The 24,342-nt window shown below is 49.8% G+C and overlaps 1 protein-coding gene across 1 annotated transcript in view; it reads left to right on the top strand.

Annotated features, from left to right (window-relative positions):
• Positions 1-5,766: 5,766 nt before the first annotated feature.
• The window catches only part of LOC122383597 (nephrin-like), a 113,603-nt gene continuing 95,027 nt past the window's right edge, over positions 5,767-24,342 (top strand). Inside the window, exon 1 of the mRNA XM_043370190.1 lies at positions 5,767-6,266. Coding sequence (XP_043226125.1) covers positions 6,176-6,266 — 91 coding nt within the window. The 5' untranslated portion in view covers positions 5,767-6,175. The remainder of the gene's footprint in view (positions 6,267-24,342) is intronic.

The following is a 24,342-nucleotide window of genomic DNA, read 5'->3' as shown; positions in this document are numbered from 1 at the left end:
CAGAATACATTCACTGAGAAAAATCCTGACTCCGCATGACACCCCCAGGGGGAGTTCACCAAAACGACACCCCAAAACTCTCAGGTGGTACTCCTCATTACACCCCCTCTAAAACTCTCCATTACACCCCAAAACTTCCCTCGAGAAACTCTCTGTAACTCTCCCTACCGTTTTAGAAAACTCTTCATTACTCTCCTTTACCCTACCAAAACAAACAACATGCTCCCTGAAACTCCCTTCCATTACTCTCAATGACTCTCCTACTGCCTCATAATTACTCCCGATTACTCCATTCCATGATTCCCCAAAACTCCGTTTACAGCTTCATGGTATACCTCTTGTTACTCCCCATCAAACTCACCCAAACTTCCCATCACTCCACTCCAGCCCCTCCCCCCCCCCGAAAATAAATATTGGACGAATAGCGTAACCACCCAAAGGTCGTGTACCGAAGCACAGATAAAAAATATATTTCAAGAAATGTGTATTCATAGTCCGGGGCGGTGGGAGGCTTAAAAAATTAACAAACGCTTTCGACATCCCGCCACCGCACGCTCTCCGGGATCTCACTCCATATGCTTCACGGTCGCGAGTTTTGATGTTAAGAATCCAAAAGGCGGCCTACCACAGCAGGAATGCTTGGTCTGGTGGTGCCGCTACCCTACCACCTCCTGGGCCTCGACGAATACTGCGTCTTCTTCGTCCGGCTCTCCTTTCACGATGGTGGGATGGATATTTTGCTGGCCTCCGTTGGCTTCCGACGTGTCTTGCGGGATGCGCTGCAGGCTCTCCAGCTCATCCCCTGCAAAATGTTAATAACCATGAAATTATAGGTACACTTAACATTGCGTGGGAGGAAATGGAGGAGAAAGAAAAAAGAGAAGAAGGGGAAATAATGAAGGAGAAAGGTTGGGAAGGAGGGGAGGGATGAAGGAAGGAAGGAAGGAAAACAGGAAGGAAGGAAGGAAAACAGGAAGGAAGGGAGGGATAGAGGGAGAAAGAAAGGGAGAGAGAGAGAGAGGGGAGGGAAAGAGGGAGTGAGAAAGGAAGCGAGGAAAGATGGAAGGAAGAAATGAGGGAGGAGACTGAGAGGTAGGCAGATGAGACAAGATGGACGAGACGAGACATACGCGACCTCAAGTGTTGGCACTGATACTGCATTTCGGCACATGATGTCAAAATAATGAAAGCAAGAGATTGCAAAGTTAGCATACTTTTATGCACTACAATTTTGATAAAGTTAAGTTTCAGTGAAAGTCTAAAGGGCAAGTTAACAGCCTCCATCTTAGTTGCAGACACAGTAGGGCAATGCTATAAAACGTACCTACTTGAACGCTCAAAAAGTTGAGCAGGTCGCTAAAAATAAGCTAAGACGTTATACGCTGCATAGGTAACCATGTTAACATTAAAGAACGAATTCAATTATGAACACTTTCTAAAAACATACAACAATTTAGACAAAATTTATTTAAACATGATGGTTTGTCGGTGGTTTTCATCATTCATGGGCAGTGGCAGTGGTAGGTAACTGATTTTTTTTTATATATGTAGTAGGGGCTAGGAAAATCAAGGCTTTTATGCCAAGATAGTTTTATTTTCTGGCTCTCCTTTGCAAGCCCTTCAAATTTGATATTTGTCATTGGTATAGATATTAAAATAATTGGGCAATAACAATAGGATCCATGACGTGTAAAGCTTGTGTAATCCTAACTTTCCAATTTATTCGAGGGAAATAATGTATGATGTTTGCCAATACCTAGAAACTCAGAGCATGCTGTTTCCGATCTTTATCTCACTCAGGAACAATACAAATCAATTACCCTTACAGAGACCATTCCAGCCCATCAAGAACATGGGGTTACCATATGTTCTCATCACAGCATTATAACACTTTGCACTATAAAAGCATGATGAGAAATACAGCTAAGCTTACCTTTAAATCCAAAGTAAGGTCCAATTATCCGTCACTGTATAGGTCAGGTCCGTCTAAGTCAACACGCTCTTCACTACCACCTCGCCCGCCGCCCCGCACAACGTGCTGTGTACTACGCGCAAAAGATGGCGGCCACCGGCAGCTCCTCGCGACGTATGCTAAAACCCCTCCGTAACTCCCCTTTTACTCCTGTCGGAACGTTCGGGAAAGGGTTTTCGGAAGTAATGGAGAGTTGCGTCACAGAGTTATGGGGTGTCACACATGGAGTCATTTCGCCATTCATTAAGAACTCTTGAAAACTCTATCGCAAAATGAGGAAGACTCGAAGTTACCCTAGAACACACTCAATAACTCTGCTGGAAAGGGAGTTATCAATGGTTTTAAGGAGTTTTCAGGGGAGCATTTTCAAGAGTTTTGACCCATATGGAGTCAATTTTTTTCTCAGTGTTTGAAATTGAACATGCCTTATTATCTGAGCCAACTTTGCATGGTGTTTAGAGTGTCTGCTCAGAATGTCAGTGCTCTAGCGCCCGGCCCTTTACTGCCCTGCACTGCTAACCGGGTTTCGACAGAGGGTTCGTCGCAGCACGGCCCAGCCGTTGGTGTCTGTCCCGTCAGAGTCGATCGCCTCCTAGTCGGCCATCGCATCCTGAATTCTGGACCACCGACGACATCAATTGGTGGCGAGGAAGGGTGCAATTCGACGGCTTTCCCCAGCAAATAAGATGGTGGATTCATATAATGCTGAAGATTAGTCCAACACGCCATAAAAAAGCGACGCTGGCTTTTGTGAAGGGTCCCTTTTGAAGTAAAAGAGGCATTACTATTCAGCGAAAATGCGAAGAGTGAGATGAAAGGATGTGATAAATTTCTAACCAAAGTGATGAATGGAGCATTTACTATGGAAAACAGAACTAACAACGCCTGAAAAGAAGAATCTGTAACTTTTCAAAGAGCTGCTAAATGCTAGCGTGTTTTTATTCTTATGCGTGTAATTTATCGCTTTGAATTGTGTGGCATATAAAAAAGCCATTACATCTGCTTCATTTGTCAGAATTGATATAATTTAACTGGACCCCCCAAGTTTTTTTTTTTTTGCTTACAAGTGCCTACCTTTGTACCTTTGTACCTTTGAACCCTTATATTGTGTATTCTGTATGCTAGTTATAATGCATACGGATTTGATTTCTAGACTTTCGGAAACGTTTCTTCTGGAGAGTTCTTAGCAATGCCTGAGGATAAGTTTTTTTTTGCGTGCAATGACGCCGACGAAATCACTGAACCATTATCACTCCTCATAGCTTCAATTGGCACTGCAGTCACTGTCAGTAAGGGCACCATACTTCGACGGACTGATAACGAGTTCTGGAGAAAGTTAAGAGCAAATAGGAACACATGGACGTTCTGAGAGCATTAGTTTACGAACGAAACTATGGAGCTTGGTTTCGACATCGCACCTTATTATTTATTTATTCATTTTTCTACTACTTTTTTGCAGGTGACGCGAGTTGTCTCTCCCGATATGGGCGCTGGGATTGGGACATTGCTGAGATGCCGAGACGCACAGATCCATCTCTCTCCTGCGAAACACAACAGCCACCTTGAGCAGGCTCTTTGAGAGACGGTCTATGTCTTGACCTATATTTGTGAACGTAAACAGCCGCTGCAAACTATACAACGACTAAGAAGGAGAAGGTCAGTCATTTTTAGCTTTGATTTTTGCCTCTCCCTCTCTTTCCCTCTCTCTCCTCTCTCTTTATCTCTCTCTCTCTCTCTCTCTCCTCTCTCTCCTCTCTCTTTCTCTCTCTCTCTCTCTCTCTCTCTTCTCTTTCCCTCTCTCTTCCTCTAATTCCGACGGCGTTGAACAGGTGGACATTTGTCTTCCAAGCAAACAAGCATAAGCTTCTGCATAAGTTACGCAAAATTTAACCCTCGCCGGACCTATTGGTTTTCTACATACGCGCCGGCCGAGGGGGGGGGGGGCGGGTACGACCCCCCCCCCTCGCCGTTTCGCCCCTGGTGGAGCTAGCGCGTCGCGGAAAAAACGAGCGTGTGCGCCGTTACGAGACGCAGAGATTGGTACCCGATTTTAAGGTCCTAGGTCAACCGGTGACCTCTGAGGTCAGGTCAAGTGCCCCAAGGTACGGTTCAGTTTTTGGTGAATAACTTCGCAAAAAATGGCCGCAGAGCGCCGATTTTGGCAGCATCGTGTTCGCCTCGTCCAGGCGCGTCGAATGATATACTTTTTGTCCGGGTCAGGTCAACTTGGGGTGTTGACCTCAGGTCAAGGTCAGGTCAGCACCCCAAGGTCACGAAGTTGGTCGAAAGAGGTCATGTCGCATATCATTCGATTCGGCAGGCCTTCCTGAGTCCATTGGTGGCTTTCTCGACTCGCTAGCTCAATTTGATCGGGAGTTATTGACGAAAAACTAAAATGACCTTGATGACGTCATACATGACGTCACGCAAGGTCAACATTGCAAAAGTGACGCATCTAACCTTGCAAGGAGTGCATCAAATCACGATTCTGTGTGCTTGAGATAGTTGGAGATCGTTCCCGGCGCCAGAATAGCAGTTTTCATTTTTCCCCTTGACTTATAATGGTGAGGTCACGAAAATGACCTGACCTCATATGACCTTTAGGAAAAATCCGAGATATACAAGTTGTGAGACTCATAATGGATACTAGATCCTGCAAGTTTCATTTCCCTGTGACATCTCCTCTGGCAGTGAGGGCGTTGCGAAGTTGCGACATCTGAAGACCGTGCAGAGGTTCACTTATGACGTCATAGGTCAGTGACCTGACCTGACCCAAAAATGCGGTTGGTGTCAAAAGATGCGGCTTGGATCAAAGGTCAGGTATGCCAAGTTTCAGCTTTCTATCGCCAGCGTGTTCGGAGCTATCGCGAAAAAACCCTATGGGGGGGGGCGGCACCCGCCCCCCCCCCCTCGGCCGGCGAGGGTTAATCCTAATTGCTGAATGCTGACGGTAGTCGAGTCTGAGATCTACTAGGAATAATTTGTGCCTCGGCTCATATTTGTCTGCCTTTAGTTATTTGCAACATAACCACGCTGACGCAAGGTAGGTTATATATTATTATTATGTTTACTAAATGCTGCTTACAAATAGTAAGATCCATTTCAGGTGCAATGCCGATTACGTCAGTCCCATGTTTAACCAATCAAAGTAGAGAGCGCGGAGTGAGGGGCGCTTTCAATTACGCTGTACCGAATTTCACATGTATGCGGTTACATAGCTGCCGCTAGATGTCACTACAGTATGCGCCTGAAGGTATACTGTACCGCACATCTCTGAACTATGTTTTACCGCCGCCGCCAGATGTCACTACCGTCTGCGCCTGAAGGTATACTATACCGCATGACAAGGGAACGATGCAAATAAAGTCGACTACAATATCTTCAAAAAGTGCTAAAAGACTATTGCCTTTGTTCATCCTGGTTATTGAGTTCGCACCATAATGTAGTCATGTACAATTTACAATTACGCATCTCAAAACCGGAAGGGGGATGCAAGAGGCCTCTGAATCAAACGCACAAATCACCCTCAGCTGGCAGTGACATCCTAGTCCGTACACACAAAACTGTAACTTGTCAGGTGATGCTCAAGTGTGTCTCTACATTGTGCGACCCGTTTGGGAAATCCCCTTTCCTAAGACCTCCGCCCCATCAGAGTTACAGTGTGATGAAGCAAATCAGTCATTCTCGTCAGACAGAGCAGTGGGACACCGTCCCACCGACGAGCTGTCCCGTGGCGCCCCCTATGAGCGACGGAAACAGGTGGGGACCGGCGCGGCGGCGGCGGCGGCTGCTGCGGCTCAGTGGCGGAGTGGGTGCCGTGAGGTAGGGGTGCGGCTCGTGACACAGGGAGACGAGGAGGCAGTGTGGACTCTGTAGGCCGTCACGGCGGCTGACTGGAGTGTGACAGTGGACGGATGAAACGTCAGTGCGTGTGAGACGGTACGATTCAGGTCGCGCGGAGTGGAGGGCGGACTGGAAAACGGAAGCCAGTCCGTCTTGTATGCTCCCGGCTGAGTTCTGATCAGTCTCGGAGTTCTGCTGATTGCACGCCGCGGAGGTTAACCACTGCTGTGTGTTTGTGGTAGCAGTGAGGGTTGCGTTCGGCGTGCGTTGCAGTGGCAGTGGGTCACATCAGCCCGAGACTCCGGTGACCTGGTCTGACCTGTGGTGACCCGAGGTCAGCCCCCGGCGGCGACCGTCACCATGCTGGTCGTGTGGAGCCAGCCGATGCCGGTGCTGCTGGTCCTGCTGCTCATGCTCAGCGCTGGCTGCTCGCTGGCCATCACCCGAGGAGGTAAGGACAGGGCCGGACGGGGACAGGGGCCGACGGGGACAGGGGCGGACGAGGACAGGGCTGGACGAGGACAGGGCCGGAGGGGGACAGGGCCGGAGGGGGACAGGGCAGCACGGGGAGTACCCGATCGGTGCCTAACGACCAGCGCCCAATTGATCGGCACCCAGTTGAGCTATGCCCACCTGAAGCCTCTTGCACTAAAATACCTACCTAAATAAAGTGCTGTTTCCTCAGATTCTCTTGAGCGTGCAACGCTTCGAAAAACTACCGTTCGTATTTGCCTCAAGTCTCAAGAAATTCTACCGAGCAGCTACAGGTTCGCGTATGAGTGGCTGATGTGGGAAAAACTACCACCATAGGCTATTCAATTACGAAAATGGTTTTCCATTCAATCAAGCCTGTTTTTTTTTCTTGGTATAGGAGGCCTCAGCTCGGCACTCACTTGATCAGTACCAGATCGGCGCCACCTAATCAGCGCCCGCATGACCAGTGCTAGCCGATCTTTGAAACTTCCTCGGTGCCCGAGAAAACTGCAATTCCCCGAAAACGCTCGCCGACTTCGACAGACAGCCCCGGCCCGTGAAGGCTGACATTATCTTCTTGTCATCTGCCACCAAGAATCGACGAACTTCGGACATGTGGGGCATACGTGAGGGGCATTAGCGTTGTTCGTGGAAACAATACGCCTAAGAGCCTCTGGCTGTTAGCCGTCGAACTGACGAGTGCCCCCAGCGGGACGCGGCCTGGTGCCAAGTGGCTGGGCCGGCAGAGCGGGCACCAGGCGCCAGATGAGCGCCTGTTGGTCCTCTCTGGGGGTGGGCGGTGGGACTGGGGAAGTCGGCCAGGCGCGAGCGGCTGCCGGACACCGAGCTCACTTATTAGCGGACATCGAACACTTGACGAGCTCGCCCCTGTCCCCTCCCTCTCTCCCTGGCCCCTCTTCCATCCGCCAGCGACACGCAGCATCACGGAGCAGTGTTAGGAAATATTTCCATTTCGCCAACAGCACGGGACGGCTCAGCAGAGACTTGCCTAGTGCGTCTCGTTAAAAATGTGCGTTGTTGAGCGACGCTGGCATAAATGCCGCTTCCCCATTACGTGCGACCGGTTAGAAGCAGGTGTGGCTAATAGACTCCCTTCCATGCAGTGTGCGTGCTAAAATCCACTGTGGCACTCTAGCTAATAGCTCGCAAAGTTTTCGGAAGCGAACAATCGATTCGTGGCACATTCTGAACTTGGCATGTCGTTGATTTTTTATGGTATAGGCACGCAGCCCTCGCGAATAGTAATGTTTCCTTTGTTAGACATAGGTAATTAGCTACATGTTCTATTAATGCGAATGTATTTTATGTGCATTAGTGATAGAACTGAGCTTTTTATAGCTTGATATATCGGGAGTTCGTAGCAAGAATCTCCTTAATGCCAAATTGATTTAAATTAAGATTTTTATGCCAGTCGACCCAGCTCCTCGAGCCACACAGAAAGCAAAAACACCCGTACCGCAGTGGCTTCCTGTGCTGAGATATCAAGTGCAAGATAGCCAAGGTGCTTTTGTATGTCACAGGCCACAGCCGCATCAGAAGTTTTTATTTTCTCTTGTAAAATTACGAAAATAGCTCTATAAGGGTGATCTTGGTAAGAACATCCGATATTCAACACACTCTTGCCTAGATCTGTAAGCATTAACTTTAAACATGCATCTTTTCTTTCAATCTTATTTTGGCAATATCGAACACCTACCTACACATCTGGCGAAAAACTTCCTTTTATAACAACTTTAAACTTATCGCTGCAACCGGACACACGAGGCGGGAAAGCATTGGTGGCCACGATGCGCTTTGAACCTTCTATCAAATTTAATTTTGATGGCTGTTTGATGTTTTTTTCGCGCCCCCCCCAAAAAAAACGGCACGCTGTTTTTAATTAAGCTATAGGTCGCTGAAAAGTGGAACGATAAGGCATTCTCGTTCAAAGCAGCCGTGGGATTTGGTCCATCAAGATATTGTGCCATCAATTCATACTCGCAACGTATGTATGTATGTATGTATGTATTTATTTGAACGCCCACAGGTATGACACCCATTTACAGACGCAGTCCGATACTAAAACCTATAAATACATGTGCTCATGGGTTGTCAAATATAGGTACGTATAGTCATGTCAGAGAGATTAAGAAGGCTCTAAGAGACTTCATAAAAGTTCCTCGACTGGCGAATAGGTCCGCAGATGCCACATGTTCGTACATGCCGTTCACTTGTCTCGGTAAGCGACAAAACATTCCGGCCCTTATCGTTTCCACCCTTGCGGTGGGTTCGTGCAGTATCGCCCGTCCTCGAGTCCGCCTACATGGAACACACAATCCAAACATCCCAACAATATCGGTGGACCTAATGCGACCAGAGAACACCGAATGATGAAAAGTGAGATCGCGCTGCACCAACCTTGCCCGAATACAACTCACACCAAAATGAGACAGAAGCTGATGGTAATCGAGAGACTGAGAGGACCGTGTGGAATGAGTTGCCAGCCAGATGAGCATCTTATGCTGGATCCGTTCCAGACGCTGTATATGTGTTTTTGAGGCCCCAGCCCATACTATGCTACCGAATTCTATCACAGAGCGAACGTGGGCATTAAAAGCAGTGATAAGAGGCTCAGGTCGAAACCGTCTCCCCCTCGCAGCACGAGAGGTCTGCAGCGAGCGCAAGTACACGCCAAGCGCCCGGTTCGCACTCCTGACGACGCCGTCGACGTGAGGCCCAAAAGTTAATTTTGAGTCCATGAGCACACCCAGATCGCGCATCACAGATACACGATCTAAGGTGATCCCATGGATGGAGTAGTCGAAATGGACTGGTTTAGTGCGGAGAGTGAATGTAATCTGTTTACATTTTGTGGGATTCAATTGCAGCTTCCAAGTAGTTGACCATGTACAGAATTTATGTATATCGTTTTGAAGGGCGACAGCGTCATCAAGCGTGCGAACCGGGCGGAGCAGTTTCATGTCATCAGCATACATGAGGCACGACGAGTTCAGGTAAGATGGTAAATCGTTGCAGAATAAAATAAACAAGATCGGCCCACATATGCTGCCTTCCGGCACGCCCGACCCAACACGGGCCCAGCCAGACGTCTTCCCGTTGACCACCACTCGCTGCTCTCTCCCACAGAGGTAAGACTCAAACCACCGCAGGGCAGAACCGGAAAGATGATAGGAGTGACGAAGTTTGTGCAGGAGAAGAGAGTGGTTAACGCTGGTAAAGGCAGAGGAGTAATCGGTGTAAATAACATCAGTCTGATGGCCCGAGGCGATAGCGTCCCACAACTGCTTGACGAGGCAGGTCAGGTTGGTCTCACAGGAGCGTCCGGCCAGGAACCCGTGCTGAGCCGGAGACAACACAGGGGCCACGTGCAAGTAACTGGTCACACACTACTCGCTCGAGAAGTTTGGAGCAAATTGACAAAAGTGACACAGGGCGGTAATTGGCCGGGTCTTTCCTGTCACCTTTCTTAAAAATCGGCACCACATTAGCCCGTTTCCAGACCAAGGGGAACTTTCCCTGGGCAAAAGACAAAGTACAGAGCTTGGTTAATGGCACTGAAAATTCGTCAAAACGAAGAAAGTTTGCTTATTATTTGTAAAAGCTCTATAGTTATAAAGTTATGGATTTGTCTGGGGCGGTATTACAGTTGTACTGCTGCAGATGAAGCTGCACTATGTAACATTCACACGGTACACAGCTCATGTGCGTGTTTGATGGACACGAATGCCATGTAGTACAGTTCTCACTTCTCAGCATTGTACTCGTAATCCGATGATGTCGGCGATAGTGCTGACGACACTCGACTCTGCACGAAACACATTAAACTGGTGTGCTGAGGTAATGCCATCGGCTAAAGAGCTGTTCTAGTTCGAAAGTCATCTTAACCCTCGCCCTGGCAGGGCATTTTTCATAACACGGCCTGGCAGGGGGGGGGTCGATGCGACCCCCCCCCCTCGCGATTGGCTCCTATGGCACCTAGAAACACCAAATTTGGTAGGTAGGTGGGCCCCCCGGAGTTCTCGCCCCTGTGCAAATTTGGTTGCTCTAGGTCAATATTTAGGGGGGTTTTGGGGGGTATAAATGTAAAAATTTCGCTAAAAACAGGTCAAAAGTTTTTCGCTTATAACTTTTGATCTAATTAAGATAGAGCAAAACGAAAAGCACTAGTGAACTCAGCACGTCAAGGCGCGTCGAATGATATACTTTTTAGCTTGCTTAAGTGTACTTAAAGTTTTTCTTAAATTTTAAGTAAACTTAAATTAATAACTTAAGTTCAAGTTAACCAAATTGCATCATATCGCATATCATTTGATTCGGCTGATCACCAGGAACACAATGATACCATTTTTTAAGCTCTAGCGTCATTATGTGCCAAGTTATTGGCAAAAACGTCATTTGACCTCAGTTGACCTCATTTGACCTGACCCATGGATAAGTACACCAAACAAAGAAGCACCAAGTGACCTGCTGTTAAGTACCGTGGTTTCAAAGCACAAAAAAGATCAAACGAAGCGGATATCTCCAGTATTTTCCGAATTTAGTATTTTCCCATAGGCTTAACATTACGACGTAATGACCTCTAACTGACCTCAGGTCAGTGACCTAAAAAAAACGGAATATATGTTATACAACTCGGTGAACTTAGCACATCCTGAAAGTTTGAAGGAAATCAGTCGAAAACTGTGAGCTGGACAGGTGCAAAAAGAAAATTGAAATTTGACCATGACCTTGTACCGGTTTTTCTGACCTGGTGACCTGACCCAAGGTCACCCGGACCTGAAATTTTCAGGTCATATGTAAAAAGGTTGCCCCATAGGCTGTGCGAAATTTGGCGGCGCTGCGCGCCGCCGTTTTTACGCTATCTTCGAAAAACCTTAGGGGGGGGGTCGCATCGACCCCCCCCTGCCAGGGCGAGGGTTAGCACTCATATAAGGAAGGGCACTTGCAACCTTGTTCCATGCTAGGCTGCTTTGGACTGCGTTCACCCAATAGAACAGTTCATTGTGATGCGGGAGAGACGGCAGCATTACTACAAAGTCACAAACTGGTTGTGGCCAGAGCATACCCGGTACAAATGTGCTGCAACATGTTCTTTGAAATCCGCTTGGGATTTTACAAAGCCCTTATACTCCTAACATCCATATACAATCAAGAGTGTTGCATGTGATAGAGGCATTAGGCAGCATTCTTTGGTGTCTCTTATCTTTCAAACTCTTTCTTTCCCCTTCTCTCCTATTTTTCTTTGTTTTCTCATAACGTTTGCTGGGAGTCGTGAGGCGAAGAAAGCAGCGGTTTAAAAATGCTAAGGCCTGGCATAGCTATGGCTCACACAATGTGTTATATTGTGCGATCGTGCTGCGTCTCAACAGATTCATTTTTACTGATCATATCAGCAGGGATGCGGAGCCGTGGAAATTTCAGACGGCTCCGGCTCCGGCTCCGGCTCCGGAGAAAAAAATCGGCTCCGGCTCCGGCTCCGGCTCCGGGTGAAATGTTATGGCGGCTCCGGCTCCGGCTCCGGCTCCGAGTAAAATGGTCCGGCTCCGGCGGCTCCGGCTCCGACTCAGTACATCCCCTACGCAATCAATTAAATACGGGTGGAAGAAAAATTGGATTGGTTATACGCGTTACTCTTTGCCATGACCGGCTCACCGCGTCCCCGCGCAAACGCACCTCGGAGAGAACTGGCAGAACAAAGGGCTAGGAAGCGATGGCATTGGAAACGCAGTCGCCGCGAATCGGAGTTCAGTGAACCATCGTAAGCTGACACCCGTCTCCGCTGCATTGGGGGGTGAGGGGTGGGGGGTGTTTGGGATGAGACGGTGCTGGGAGTCGCAGTCCACTGCACTGGTTTGAAAACAATGGCCGTCACCTGATGACTGGTCCTCATGTTCTGGGGATGCAGTAGACGTGGGGGGGGGGGGAAGAGCAAACAGGAAGTTGTTTGCGTACTGTGGGATACTGGGGATATTCGGATTTTTTCATTCACTTGATGGCCCATGACGTAAGTACCATATGTTTTACTGCCTTGTACTGTCAAACCGAACTAGGTCAATTATTTTTTTTCCTCTTCAAAAAATAAAAAGGAGCCGGAGTCGCCCCCTTTTTTGGCGGCTCCGGCTCCGGCTCCGGCTCCGGGCTATATTGTTTCACGGCTCCGGCTCCGGCTCCGGCTCCGGGCAAAATATGCCGGCTCCGGCGGCTCCGGCTCCGACTCCGGCTCCGGCTCCGCATCCCTGCATATCAGTGTTATCTTGATTCCACAAATGCGCTTCCTTATATTCAAATAAGCTGGGAGATTCGCGCTTTATGCGCATGCGAAACCTAATTCCACATGCGGAACCCCATTCTGCACTTAACCTTTAGCTAAAAGTACAACATTTTTCTGACCACATTCGACCTCTGCGTCGAATCCGACTCGTAAGGCCGACATTAACCTTTGCATGGTGCATAGGAAATGCCTTTGGCCGGGCCCAGCCCCGTAATGAGGTTGATTTGGCCCTCAGCTGTATGTGACGATGCCTGCTTCCTCAGTAGCCCGGCATTTATGCCCGACTCTTCGGACATTATTTGGCCTCGTCGGGCGACTTTTACCGGCCGACATGCGTGGCTGACCGTGATTTGACGTTAGCGTGGCCGGTCGGCCAATGACCACGGTCTGGCCGGGCGGGTCGCTCGGTGGCCGTTCGACAGAACCATGCCGGCCACGCTGACCCCAAGCTTTGATTGTTGGGCATACCATATGCACTGAAGAATGCACTGCAGGCTGCTATCTTTACCGTGCCAACGTACTGAGAATATGCTGATGAGTAGCGTCCAACAAGTGACGGCCACTGACCATGCTGATCGTTTCTAAACACATATTTTTTCCATCACATTTCCCCATATTCTTTCCAGACAGTGGTGTATAATTTTCCCCACAAAAGCCTGCTCGGAATGCGAACGAAGACGCCACCACCACTGATGATGATGAACGACTGCTGATATGATGCCTTCGATGGTTTCTTCCGGGCCTCATATCGATCCGGTACGCCGGTCCCCACTGCACGCACTCAGCACTTCCTCCACGCGGGTCAGCCCGGACCGCCAGTACGGCAGGGTGCGTGCTGACCTCAGGTGCGGCGCTGGTGGCCCGCGGGGGTGACCGATTAGCGGCGGGCCCTCTGCTGTGACCGGCCACCGAAGCCGTACCGGCCACCGCCGCCTCCGCCGCCGCCGCCGCCACCGCCACCGCCACCGCCGCCACCGCCACCGCCGCCGCCGCCACCGCCCAGCGGAAGGAATCGATGGGCTGAGTGTGCGCCATCCGGCCCCCCTCGCGGTCGGTGGCCGCCGGTCCCCTGTGTTTATCGGTGAACGGTGGCGGCTGCCATGCGTGCGTGGCACGTTAGCTGCGCCTAGTTAGCTGTCTGGGCTGCGGTTAGCAGTACGAGCTGTAGTTAGCAGTCCGGGTGTGATCAGCACCTAACAGCCCTGGGTGTGGCTACCAGTCCGGACTGCTATTCCGGACTGTATAGTTAGCCTTCCGTGTGTAGTAACATAGGATGCAGCAAGCAGTCCAGGCTGTGATGCTAACAGTCCGGACTGTGGTTAGCCGTTCGGGTGTGGTCAGCAGTCCGGGCGCAGCTGCCTCCGGGAGCAGTTAGCCATGCGACTCTGAGGCTGCAGAGCCGAAAACATCCGAGTGGACACCGGGCTGGCACATCTGGACGATTGAACTTAGGTGGTAGAAAAAAGGACTTTTGAGCTGTTCAGTACTCACTGTCCAACGTCCCGAGTTTCTCATTCCGCCAGGCGTGAAGGTGCTAATGGAATGTGGTGGGAAGCGAAGTGAGTGGTTAGCCCCTGTGAAGTTCACTGGGGCTGGCCCAATTAGCTTATTTTTTACTCAGAAGCGTTATATGTTTGAAATAATGGTGAGTGGAACACATTTACATGAAGGTGCTGGATGTAGGCCGTTTAGCCACCAGCCACTCTGTAAATTATTCGGATTCCAACTCGCTCATTTCCTACTTCCTAATTCTTACTTAGACTTTACACGATTCATTGATACTCAAATTGTGCATTGCATGTTTTTGTTGCTTTATAAAGCCACCGATGGTTAACGTTTCATTGTTGTAGACTATTTGTACTGTTTATGCCTTACTCGTTCTGACATCAATGTGTTTCAACAATCAACATATCGTGCATGCATATCTGAAGGTAGCACAATGAGTGATGATGAAGCATACGCCAGTAAATCACAATGACAAAATGATCGGTCATGACACGCTCCTTGCCTAGGAACGGCCCTCCATTCCTGTTGCCTTGCCTAGGAACAGCCCTCAGTTTCTGTTACTGGCCGGACACTTACTGGGCCGCAAGGTGTGCATAATTTAGCACACATTTGCCTCAGTGGCCATTGGGCATGAAGACAGTTATAAGTCTTAGTCGACACTGAATGATGCACGAGGCCGTGATGGGCCACACATGGCAGTGGCTCAAAGGGTGACCTTGTCGTCGCTATATGGGATAGGATAGCGGCTCAAAGGACGACCTTGTCGCCTCGTATATGGGACAGGGGCTCAAAGGGTGACCTTGGTGCTCCAATTAACATTTGATTTTCCCAGGTGCACTAAGCAGATGTCAGTGACTCAAAGTCAAAAGTCAACGTCAGTCAGTGACTTCGCGCTCCATTTAGCGTCAGGCACTCAGCTCCTTGGTGCAGTAAGTAGAGGGCGGCGGCTCAAAGTGCGACCTTGCCGCTCCAGGAAGCACTGCGTACTCCCCACTGGGTACGTTTCAGTGGCTCCAAAGGTCAGTGGAGGTAACTCCCCGTGGGTACGGGGCAGGGGTGTCTCCCAGCGGGACGTCCCACTTACCTCGCGGCAAACACATCACTCAGCGACCATTACGTGGCGCGTGCTATGGAATCGGGCGCCGGCGATTTACCGGTGCCGCCACTGCACTGAAGGTGCGGTGGTCGGCTCAGCGTGACAAATAACCGGGGTGCGTGCGTATTTTGTAAGACAGCTGACTGATGGGCTTGCTGTATTTATTCTTTTTGTTGCTCTTTTTGCGCAGTGGCGTCCTACCCAAAAATGTTTGCTAGAAATAATAAGTTGATGCCTGAAGTTGCTTCCTTATCCTGATGCTGAATGCAAAACAGAGTGACCATCTTGCCTCTGAGCTAAGGTTATATTAGTGAGTATGTACATGCATGCAAAATACCTTTGAATGGTTACTGTCCTTTCTTTTTTTTCGTTATTTTCCCCTGGAAATCAAGTATGGCATACTTGTCTATCTCAGATTCGTCTTTTAGATTGCAAATATGTAGGTATATGACTACTAAACCACTAAAATTACTAAAATTCTAAGTCTTACTAAAGTTTACGTGGAAAAGTGGATATATACTTTATAAATATACCTATTGAATTTCGGAAATAGTGGTCTTCCCCTGACTTGCTATAAATCCTTAAAACCAGATCGAATGACAATTGTGTACTGAAGTTCTAATTGCGATTGCCCTGATTAATAGCCTGCATGCGTCGCTTATTGGAAACCTGATGCGTCGTGTGTTGATACATGTTTTCTTGTCACGATGATATCTCGACAGCCCTCGTCCCTTTCATAATTACGAACCGGTGTGGTCCGATTGTAAGCAGTAGCACCTTTGTCCGTCTTCTATCATTGTTGCTTAGGCCTTACCGCAATGGTAGAGCAATGCGTTGCAATACGCTGCAAGCATGAGTCACGGCAAACCGAGACTCATGATTGTAGTTTGTGGTTTGATGCTAGAAATATCATTGTCCTTTTGTGACAGCTTCGATAGATCGGTAGGTATAATGAAAGCAGGAAGAGAAAAAAGTTAGACACACCTAAAAACGGTAAAAGGGATAGTCTACTGACGATATGCATGTAGCGTTAGCACCAAAATGACAAAAACTAATGGCATCACTGTGCCATTGTAGGTTAAGTACACACATGTTTACTTCTGCGTTTTATAATTTTGTCAAAAACAACTAGGCGTACGGAGATGGAAGCGGAGCAGCTGGGACATTTTACCCAAAGCCGGAGACTGCAAGCCAGAGCCGTCTATTGTGCCCAAGACTATGCCGGATCCGCGTCCCTGTTAACAATTGATTGTAGCACCTCATATCAATCCTCCTGTAACACCTTAGCAGATGCTTTCAACGATGACTGTCTTCAGCTGCACTTGCGTTTCAATGGCTGCGCTGTTGGGCCGTCACAATAGGTCTTCAGTGGCGGCTTTTACGCGTGGGCGCGATCACTGATTGATCGATTGGACACATTGACCGATAGAGGTGGACACGTCTGCGGCACTATCCTCGCGCGAGCGTTTGTCATCGATCGAGATCTTGCACGGCGCGTGGCCTCTGCCGGTGGTCGGTGAAAAGGGCGGTCACCTGCCGCACCGAGGGCTGCTGATCGCTGTCTGTCATCACTGGACTCGTCAGGAGTAATAAACGACTTGTAGTGTAGTTCTGCCATATATCCTGACTGATACTTATCAAACGTGATGATGAATGAGCATATGCTAAGCTGGTAAGTATTTATTTTCATTGCAACTTTCATTTTTATCCAGGAATACTTTTCGAGTCACTAGTACGAAAAGAGAAAAAGCAATGTGGTGCAAAACTCCTCACATCGGCTTCCGACCGACCCCGAGACGAGTCCGCTGGGATCGTGTGTTAGCCACCGACCCCAGCGGCCCGGGAGGCGGACGCCGCTGCTTCAGATTCCGGTCCACACGGCGATCAAAGCCTACCACGTCATCACGGCAATTGGCGATTCGCCGCGCCGCCCAGACGCCGCCGCGCATATGCCATCCGAAAATGGACTGCATTTTCGGCCGCCGATTGGCGGGTCTGACGCAGTGCTCGCCGCTGCGCCAAAGGCGGCTTGCCTTTGAGGCGTCTAGTGAATGTTGGAAGCGATCTGTCTTCTTCTAACAGAATGCCACCACTATTGAAGTGAACTGAGTTCAGTTGTGAGTGGCGTTGAGTCCGATTATCTCGGCTTTGAGTCCGATTATTTCAGATGACAGCTGACAAAGTCAATGAACTTGTTCTGGTCGTGGCATCGATGGTTGTCGAGCTAAAATGCGTAAATGGCTGGCCTGCTCTTTCTTTTCATCACTGAAGGAAAATGAATTGGCCTAGATCGAACGTTAAATCGATGACTAGACATTTTGAAATGCATTGCGACCCATCCATTGCATATGAAAACTTTATTTCCCGTAGTGTCCAGATTGCACAGGTCTACTCTGAGGCTCGACTGTCAAACCCACGCAACTCTTTATAGTGCCGCTCTCAGTCCTCATTAAGCGCCGGTGTTCACTGTCCCCCTCGCCTGTCACTTCCGAAGTCCGCCGTAGCGCAGGCCACTGTGGGAGCCGTCCGGCGCTGCGCAGATCATTACCCGAGCGCCAACGAACCGCTATGAAAATAAAATGAGCCCAGATTAGCAAGGGGCTGTCCGCTAGATTGGACCTAATGAATTTACAACGAGTGCGTGTAATAATTGCACGCACCTTGAGTCTGTAATGAGCCACATCAAGGGTAACCGAAGCGCACATCCGGCTACTATATAAGTAATTCCTATTCCGGGGATTTGATTGAACTCCCACTTCAGGTGCACACTGTCGAATCCTGTATCCTGTAGAATGCTGTAACTGACAGCGAGTTTCGTCACAATGCCTTACCCGCCAGTGTATTACTGCGACCTCTTATACGGCCTTGACTGCCACTTGGTGGACTGACGTGTTGGAGGGCTATTAGTTATAGAGGCTCTTTGACATATATTGGACGTTGTTTTTACGACTCAAATTATTGTCTGTGGCGAACATTTGTGCCTGCTTGCATGAAATGTCAGGTGGTTTTTACACGTTCAAAGAATGCCCAACTGACCCACAAGAAGGACCAACACCTAGCACATGCAGCTTGAGTCTGACGCAATGTGAGGGGGGCATTTCCGCAATCCGCAAGCCTGCCGCCTGAAATTCCAGCTCTCTGCCCGGGAACCTGTGATCACGCCGCGTCCGCTTTGAAATGCAATCATCTCACCCTCCTCAGAAATTCGGCGTAACTCAGTCGTGGGATAAAACCGCCCGGTGATGTATATGGTGGCACTACTCGAGCGGCGGTCAGTGGCCGGTGCGTGCGAGGGGCCATCAGCCCGCGATGACTGCGCTGATGACGCAGCCGCGCCGGTGTCGGACCGGGTGCCGATGACGCCGGCGTCTGAGCTTGTCCCGACTCCCGATGACGGCTGATGTAGCGATAAGATGACAGACGGCGGCTGCCAATGACGTCTCCCTTCCTGTCTCATCGGGTGTCAGCGCGGTCGTTTGATTTCGCTAGATAGCTGAGTCGCGCTCATATATCAACCGGCGCGGCTCGGGCGAATGTGCGTCGGACTGGCTTCCCGTATTGGCTGGTGATGGGATGCTGCGCAGGACTTCTCGTGTATTGCACCCGTCCTCTGCTCGATTCCGAGCGCTATTCTCGGATCTGAGTGCACTGCACGGGCTCTAATGAACATCACAATCCGGTGGCTCACGATGGGCAAGAAACGTGCACTTTGTGTCTCAGCGCTAGCGGCTCCGGCTTAATCTCTAATCCTCTTGACTGCGGTTTCGCTGAATAAATGCAGCACTTAGCATAAGCCGTAAAGCACGCGGTGCATGCTCACGTTGTCAGACATGCATGGCTCGGCCGTTCGATGGGAGTCCCTGCGCGACCGTGCGACTGCCGTCTGTCAGATAGGCGACCATTGAAATAACTGCTGTCAATTGGCTGTCATCGGTCAGGATATGGGACGACTGACGACTCTAAACCGCTCTGAGCATTGCCGCTGCCCCGCGGAGTTGCCATGAGGGGCACTCGTGGCTCGACAAGCTTGGGGCTAAACTCATACCGGGGAAACGGACGCGAGCGATTTAAATCGGATCAACAGCTCGTGGTGGTATGTGCAGAATACCTCCGATGGGAGCCCAGATCGTCGACCACCCGTTCAACCACTCTGAATATTTTGAACGGCCCGAGGCATAGTGATTTGATCAATGCGTTCCAGCCTCTATCCAGTCAGTTTGTCATTTGAATTGTGCGGTTGCAGCGGATTTCATCCACCGCTGTGCAGCGCGAAACTGCGAGGAGTTGACTCCTGTTGCTGCTTATGTGTCATCCAATTTTTGCTTTCTTGCTAAAATGTCTCAGTGAAATGTTCATGTGCAAACCAAATGAGGTCCAGAAACGCGCCCTTTTTCTGATGCAGTAGGGAAAGGGATCGACTAACTAACTCACAATCTCTTCAAACAATGAATGAACTACCTCACATGGGCTTCCACGTCATCCGATAATTGTCACGCGATTTTCCTCCCACGCTAGCTGAGTACCCTCTCATTTTAGGCCTTATTTGCCAGCCTCCCACTGTGTCACGTGTCTAGCCTCGGCGTTGCGGTGTCCCCGCTGTGCATGTGAACCGAGCCAAACATTCCACCGTATCAAGCGGCGTGCATCTTTGCCGGTACGCTGATGCACGACCGGGTCTCAGCTCCCATAAAGGACCGCGAGCCACGAGGGTGATACACCACTCCATACGACACGGCTCCGATCGTAACCGGCCGGCGCGGCCTTCGGCGCTCATTTAGACATCAATGGCGCGCGCGCGGCGGGGCGCGGCGCGATGCGGCGTCTTCGTGCCATCCGCCGACGGCGCAGCGCTAATCCAATATTTACAAAACATTCAGTCGGCTCAGCGGCCGGTGAGCTGAGTTTATTGGCCGGCCTGACCGGTGAGCTCGGCAGCGCGGCCGACCTGGAGTCGACCTCTCCCTCGCCTGCGACACCCCCTCCCCGTGCGGTGGCATTTCTCCGGTGGAGGACCCCAGTCATCTGCCGCTGGCAGGTCTCCATGGCAACTGGCAGCGCTAGAGGTACACCTCAGCGAGGTAGAGGCACGCAGGTCGCCATGGCAATTGGTTTCTCGTTGGGAGGGATGATCATATTGCCATGTCTCAGTGTTGCTAGATTGAGTCGCGGAGGTTTCAGCGAGGATTCTGGGGAAGTGGGTGTCTTCGGGCCGGTCAAGATGATTGGAGTGGGATATGACCTTTATCTATGGTATAGGTACGCCTTTTGAGAATGCGATGACGATATCTCATTGACGATGAGCTCTGAACAGGATAGCAAAATCTTGTACTTTTTCGTGTGCATAATAATGGCTGTCTTATCAGAAGGAAAGCCACGTGAATACATTGGATGCTTGATAACTAAACGCGATTTGCCGCATTTGCCGTTGCTTTGCAGTCACTTTAAAAAGAAAGCCTGAGAACCATTAGTTCAATTCATTTTACGATTTATTATGTCGTAACTGCGCTGGGAACGGGAAACATTAATGCGCTATATGCGACATCAATTACATGCAAGACGTAATTATGACGGAGCTGGGAATGTAGCAAATAACTAACTGCTGGCTTTGCTGTGTGCCAACAGCCGATATGAAACATGGCGCTATGACGTTTTGAGGCCAAAGGACATTTGATTTATGGCAGGTAGTGCGTGTTTTGTTTGTTATGGACAGTTCTAGGATGCGTAAATGTTGAAAGTGAAATGGATCTCAAGAACACATGGCTTCGGTGTTCGAAAGAAGGTTTTTACAGGTTTATTTTTATTTTTATCTATCCAGAAGATCAATGTCAAAAACACATACTGAAATTTTGTCTAGTTTGGACGTCAGATAACATGAAAACCCAGCCAATATAAAGTTGGCTCCTGGCACTTGACCATTTATTTATATTTCACTCATTTTTGTTTCATGATTGAGTGGAAAGAGGTGCATGTTTCTTTCGGTTTTACATTACAAAATGGACCGGAGCCGCTACCAGTGAAACGCATATATTCTGGTGCGAGAGGGTGTCTTTCTTAGGTGTCAAAACAATCCGCCTTTAGTTTTCTGCCATGGATGTTACATATTTCCACTTCTTATTCCACTTCTTATCGCTGTACCTTAACAATTGAACTTTCAAAAAGTAGTCATGCAGTGCAGTGATGTTCTGAAAAAAGAACCTTATGCTAGATGACAAAGCATTTGTCACCTAACAAGTCAAACAAGCCAAAATGTTTTTTTTTTAACGTTTATAGTAGAATTGGCAGCTGCATGCTTTGTCCAGGCAACATTGATTGCTCCATTAATTTCCGGGCCGATAATCCACGAAGAATGAAGGGTATGATAAGGAGAAATGGACATCCTTGTTCGAGGTAATGGCACTTATTGACAAGTATTAGGCGATAGGTATAACAGCAAAGGTCAAAGGTAAGATTTCCTTGTTGGTGATTGTCCTCAGGGACCAGGTGTGTTATGCAAATCAACATGAACTTCACATTTTCACGATTCAATGATTGCTTGCATGCAAAAGGGTGCAAGCATGCATAGTACCTAACTATATTTTCCTTTGATGGTGTTGTCAGTGAATATAACTGACGAACAAAGATAGTTATCTGTTTTTAGTTATCCCTATTTGATCAGGTTTCCCATTGCTCCAAGTCCCTTCGTAGTTCGTACCACTGTTGTCTCAGGTCCACCAGTCCAGTACTAACTATTGTTGTGCCTGGATCTCTAGTACCTTATTGTTGTTTCTTTAGGCTCTATGCAGTGCCTGTCTTATATTGACCCGGAGGTACCCCTCTTTTCATGTGTCCCATGTCCTTCAGCGCGCGACTGCCGGTGCCCCAGCCCTCCTGAGGTGTCCCGCTGACGTTGACTCAGGGAGGTTCTGACACCACAAACGGCAGCATTGCTGATTCATGAACCACTAGCGCCCACGGTGTCGCCGTCCTGATACATTTGTCATGGACGCAGAATGTTAGGGGTCAGCCGGAACTGTGTCCCGGCGGCCGGGGCGCGGTCCGAGCTGGTCTGATCTGCGCGCTGAGCTATGACCCGATCTTTCAGCTACGACGCGCTGGACCAAGCTGAGTTGGTCTGAACTTTGAGCTGCAGCTCACTGATCTGATATAGTTACTTTAATCATCGAGCTACAACTGGCTGATATTATCTACTCTCTGATCTGTGACTCGCTGGCCTGATTGATCTCTGAGCTGCAACTCGCTGGTCTAATGTGATCTCTGAGCTGCGACTCGCTGGTCTGGTGTGATCTCTGAGCTGCGACTCGCTGCACGGAGCTGAGCTCTGAGCTGCGACTCGCTGCACGGAGCTGAGCTCTGAGCTGCGACTCGCTGCACGGAGCTGAGCTCTGAGGTGCGACTCTCGCTGGCCTGCCGTCGGATGCCGTGGGCGGTCAGAGCCAGCTCCGTGAAGCGAGTCACAGCTTAGAGATCACGAGGGACGGCCCAGGTACGCCGCCAATCGCCGGAACGGCGGCCACTCCGCCCTCTGTGAGCGCGTCGGACGGCCCATCGGTGCCGGTGGAATCGATGGTACCGACACCGGCGGGCTCCCAGTGGACCCGCGCGCCCGCCGACCTGGCCCCCGCACCTGCCAGCCGTCGTCACGGCACCTACGCGTGACGTTACACCACTACGACACCGGTCACCGGCGTAGGACGGTCACAGCCGTGACCGCATGTGACATTGATCTCCAGTGACACTGGCAATGGATGTGACTCCTGCTGCGACTTTCTGACATGTGATCCAACTTGTAACGATAGCTAGGCATGTCGTAGACCTGTCAACACTGTCGCACCCGTACCGCCCGGCCCGTCACAGTCCCATCGACGCTGTCATCCGAGCGCAGCTGTATAGGCCGGCGGCGGTGTCTGAAGTCGGTGCCGACCGCGTCCAAGAGAGATGACTAATGCCTTCCATTGCGGCACATCCTCCCTCTTCCTGGAAGGCAGCGATGTGTCATGCTGCCTGGTTAGACTTCCCGCTGGGGGATGGACCGCTGAATTGGACGGTAAATTCTGCTGGCGGGGCTGTGCTCTCTGCAGCACCCTGCGGAGGCCCGTGGGAGCTGAGTGCTCGGATCGAAGGTCCCAGGCAGCCGTATACGGTGTCTAGGAATGTCACTACAGCCAGAAATCACCATGCAGCTCTGCCTTGGGACAGTATTTAATAGTCCTGGAGACTAGAAACGAACATCTGTGAATAGTTACTGCTGGTCTGTAGACGAACAGTTGTGTACTGCTGGTCTGTAGACGGCCAACGTCCGACAGTGAATGTTGCTAGTCTGGAGACGATCAGTTGAGTATATTGCTGGGTTGGGATTGACCAGTTGTGGATATTGCTGGATTGAAGACGACTAGTTTTTTTATTGCTGGCCTGGGATTGATCCATTCTTAGAGGGCATGGCTGACCTTGAGGCGCCGGTTGTAGATATTGCTAGTCTGGGATCGACCAGTTGAGTATATTGCCGGTCTGGGATGGACCAGTAGATGGGCGTTGCTGGTCTGGAGACAACCAGTTTTTGTACATTAATTCTGGCCTGGGATCGACCAGTCAGCGGATATTTTGATCTTGAGAGAAGAGACTTACGAGTGATCTGGTATTATGGAGATGGTCGGCTTCTCGCGCCGTTCGATCATTACGTCACCGTCACTGCACCGCTCCGCTGAGGTGAGGGCGACACTGGCAGCCGACGGCCGTCAGAGCCGCCCAGGGCCACCGCCAAGCCTGTTTGGGAGGGCAACACATTCCTCACCGCTTAATCGGCGCCGCGCTGCTAGAAGATTTAGTGCTTGCACGTTGATGGAACCTCTAAAGCCTTCTCAAAACAAAGACTGACCATTTATCTGCCATGAGTCAAACCAGGAACGAACATCGACTGGAAGTTCGTCCGGTAAATTTGACATGTCTATTTTTGGCAACCGACCTCAGTTCAGAGAATTAAAGGCACTAGTTAGACACTGGTGTCTAACAGTGCGAGTTTGAGTTTGAGTACGGCTATGCTGGATTTGAGCCGAAGTAATAACTTCTGCGATATTAGTGCACTGGCACGCTCGGAGATGTCAGGAACGCGTCATGACTACGATTGCTTTTGAGTGATTTTCACGACTGGCCTGTGATGTGATT

Source organism: Amphibalanus amphitrite, unplaced genomic scaffold, assembly GCF_019059575.1.
Source record: "Amphibalanus amphitrite isolate SeventyFive unplaced genomic scaffold, NRLGWU_Aamphi_draft 000168F_arrow, whole genome shotgun sequence".
In the NCBI taxonomy this organism is placed as follows: Eukaryota; Metazoa; Arthropoda; class Thecostraca; order Balanomorpha; family Balanidae; genus Amphibalanus; species Amphibalanus amphitrite.
Note: the sequence above shows the minus strand (reverse complement) of the source record. Positions and strands in the feature narration are given on the sequence as shown.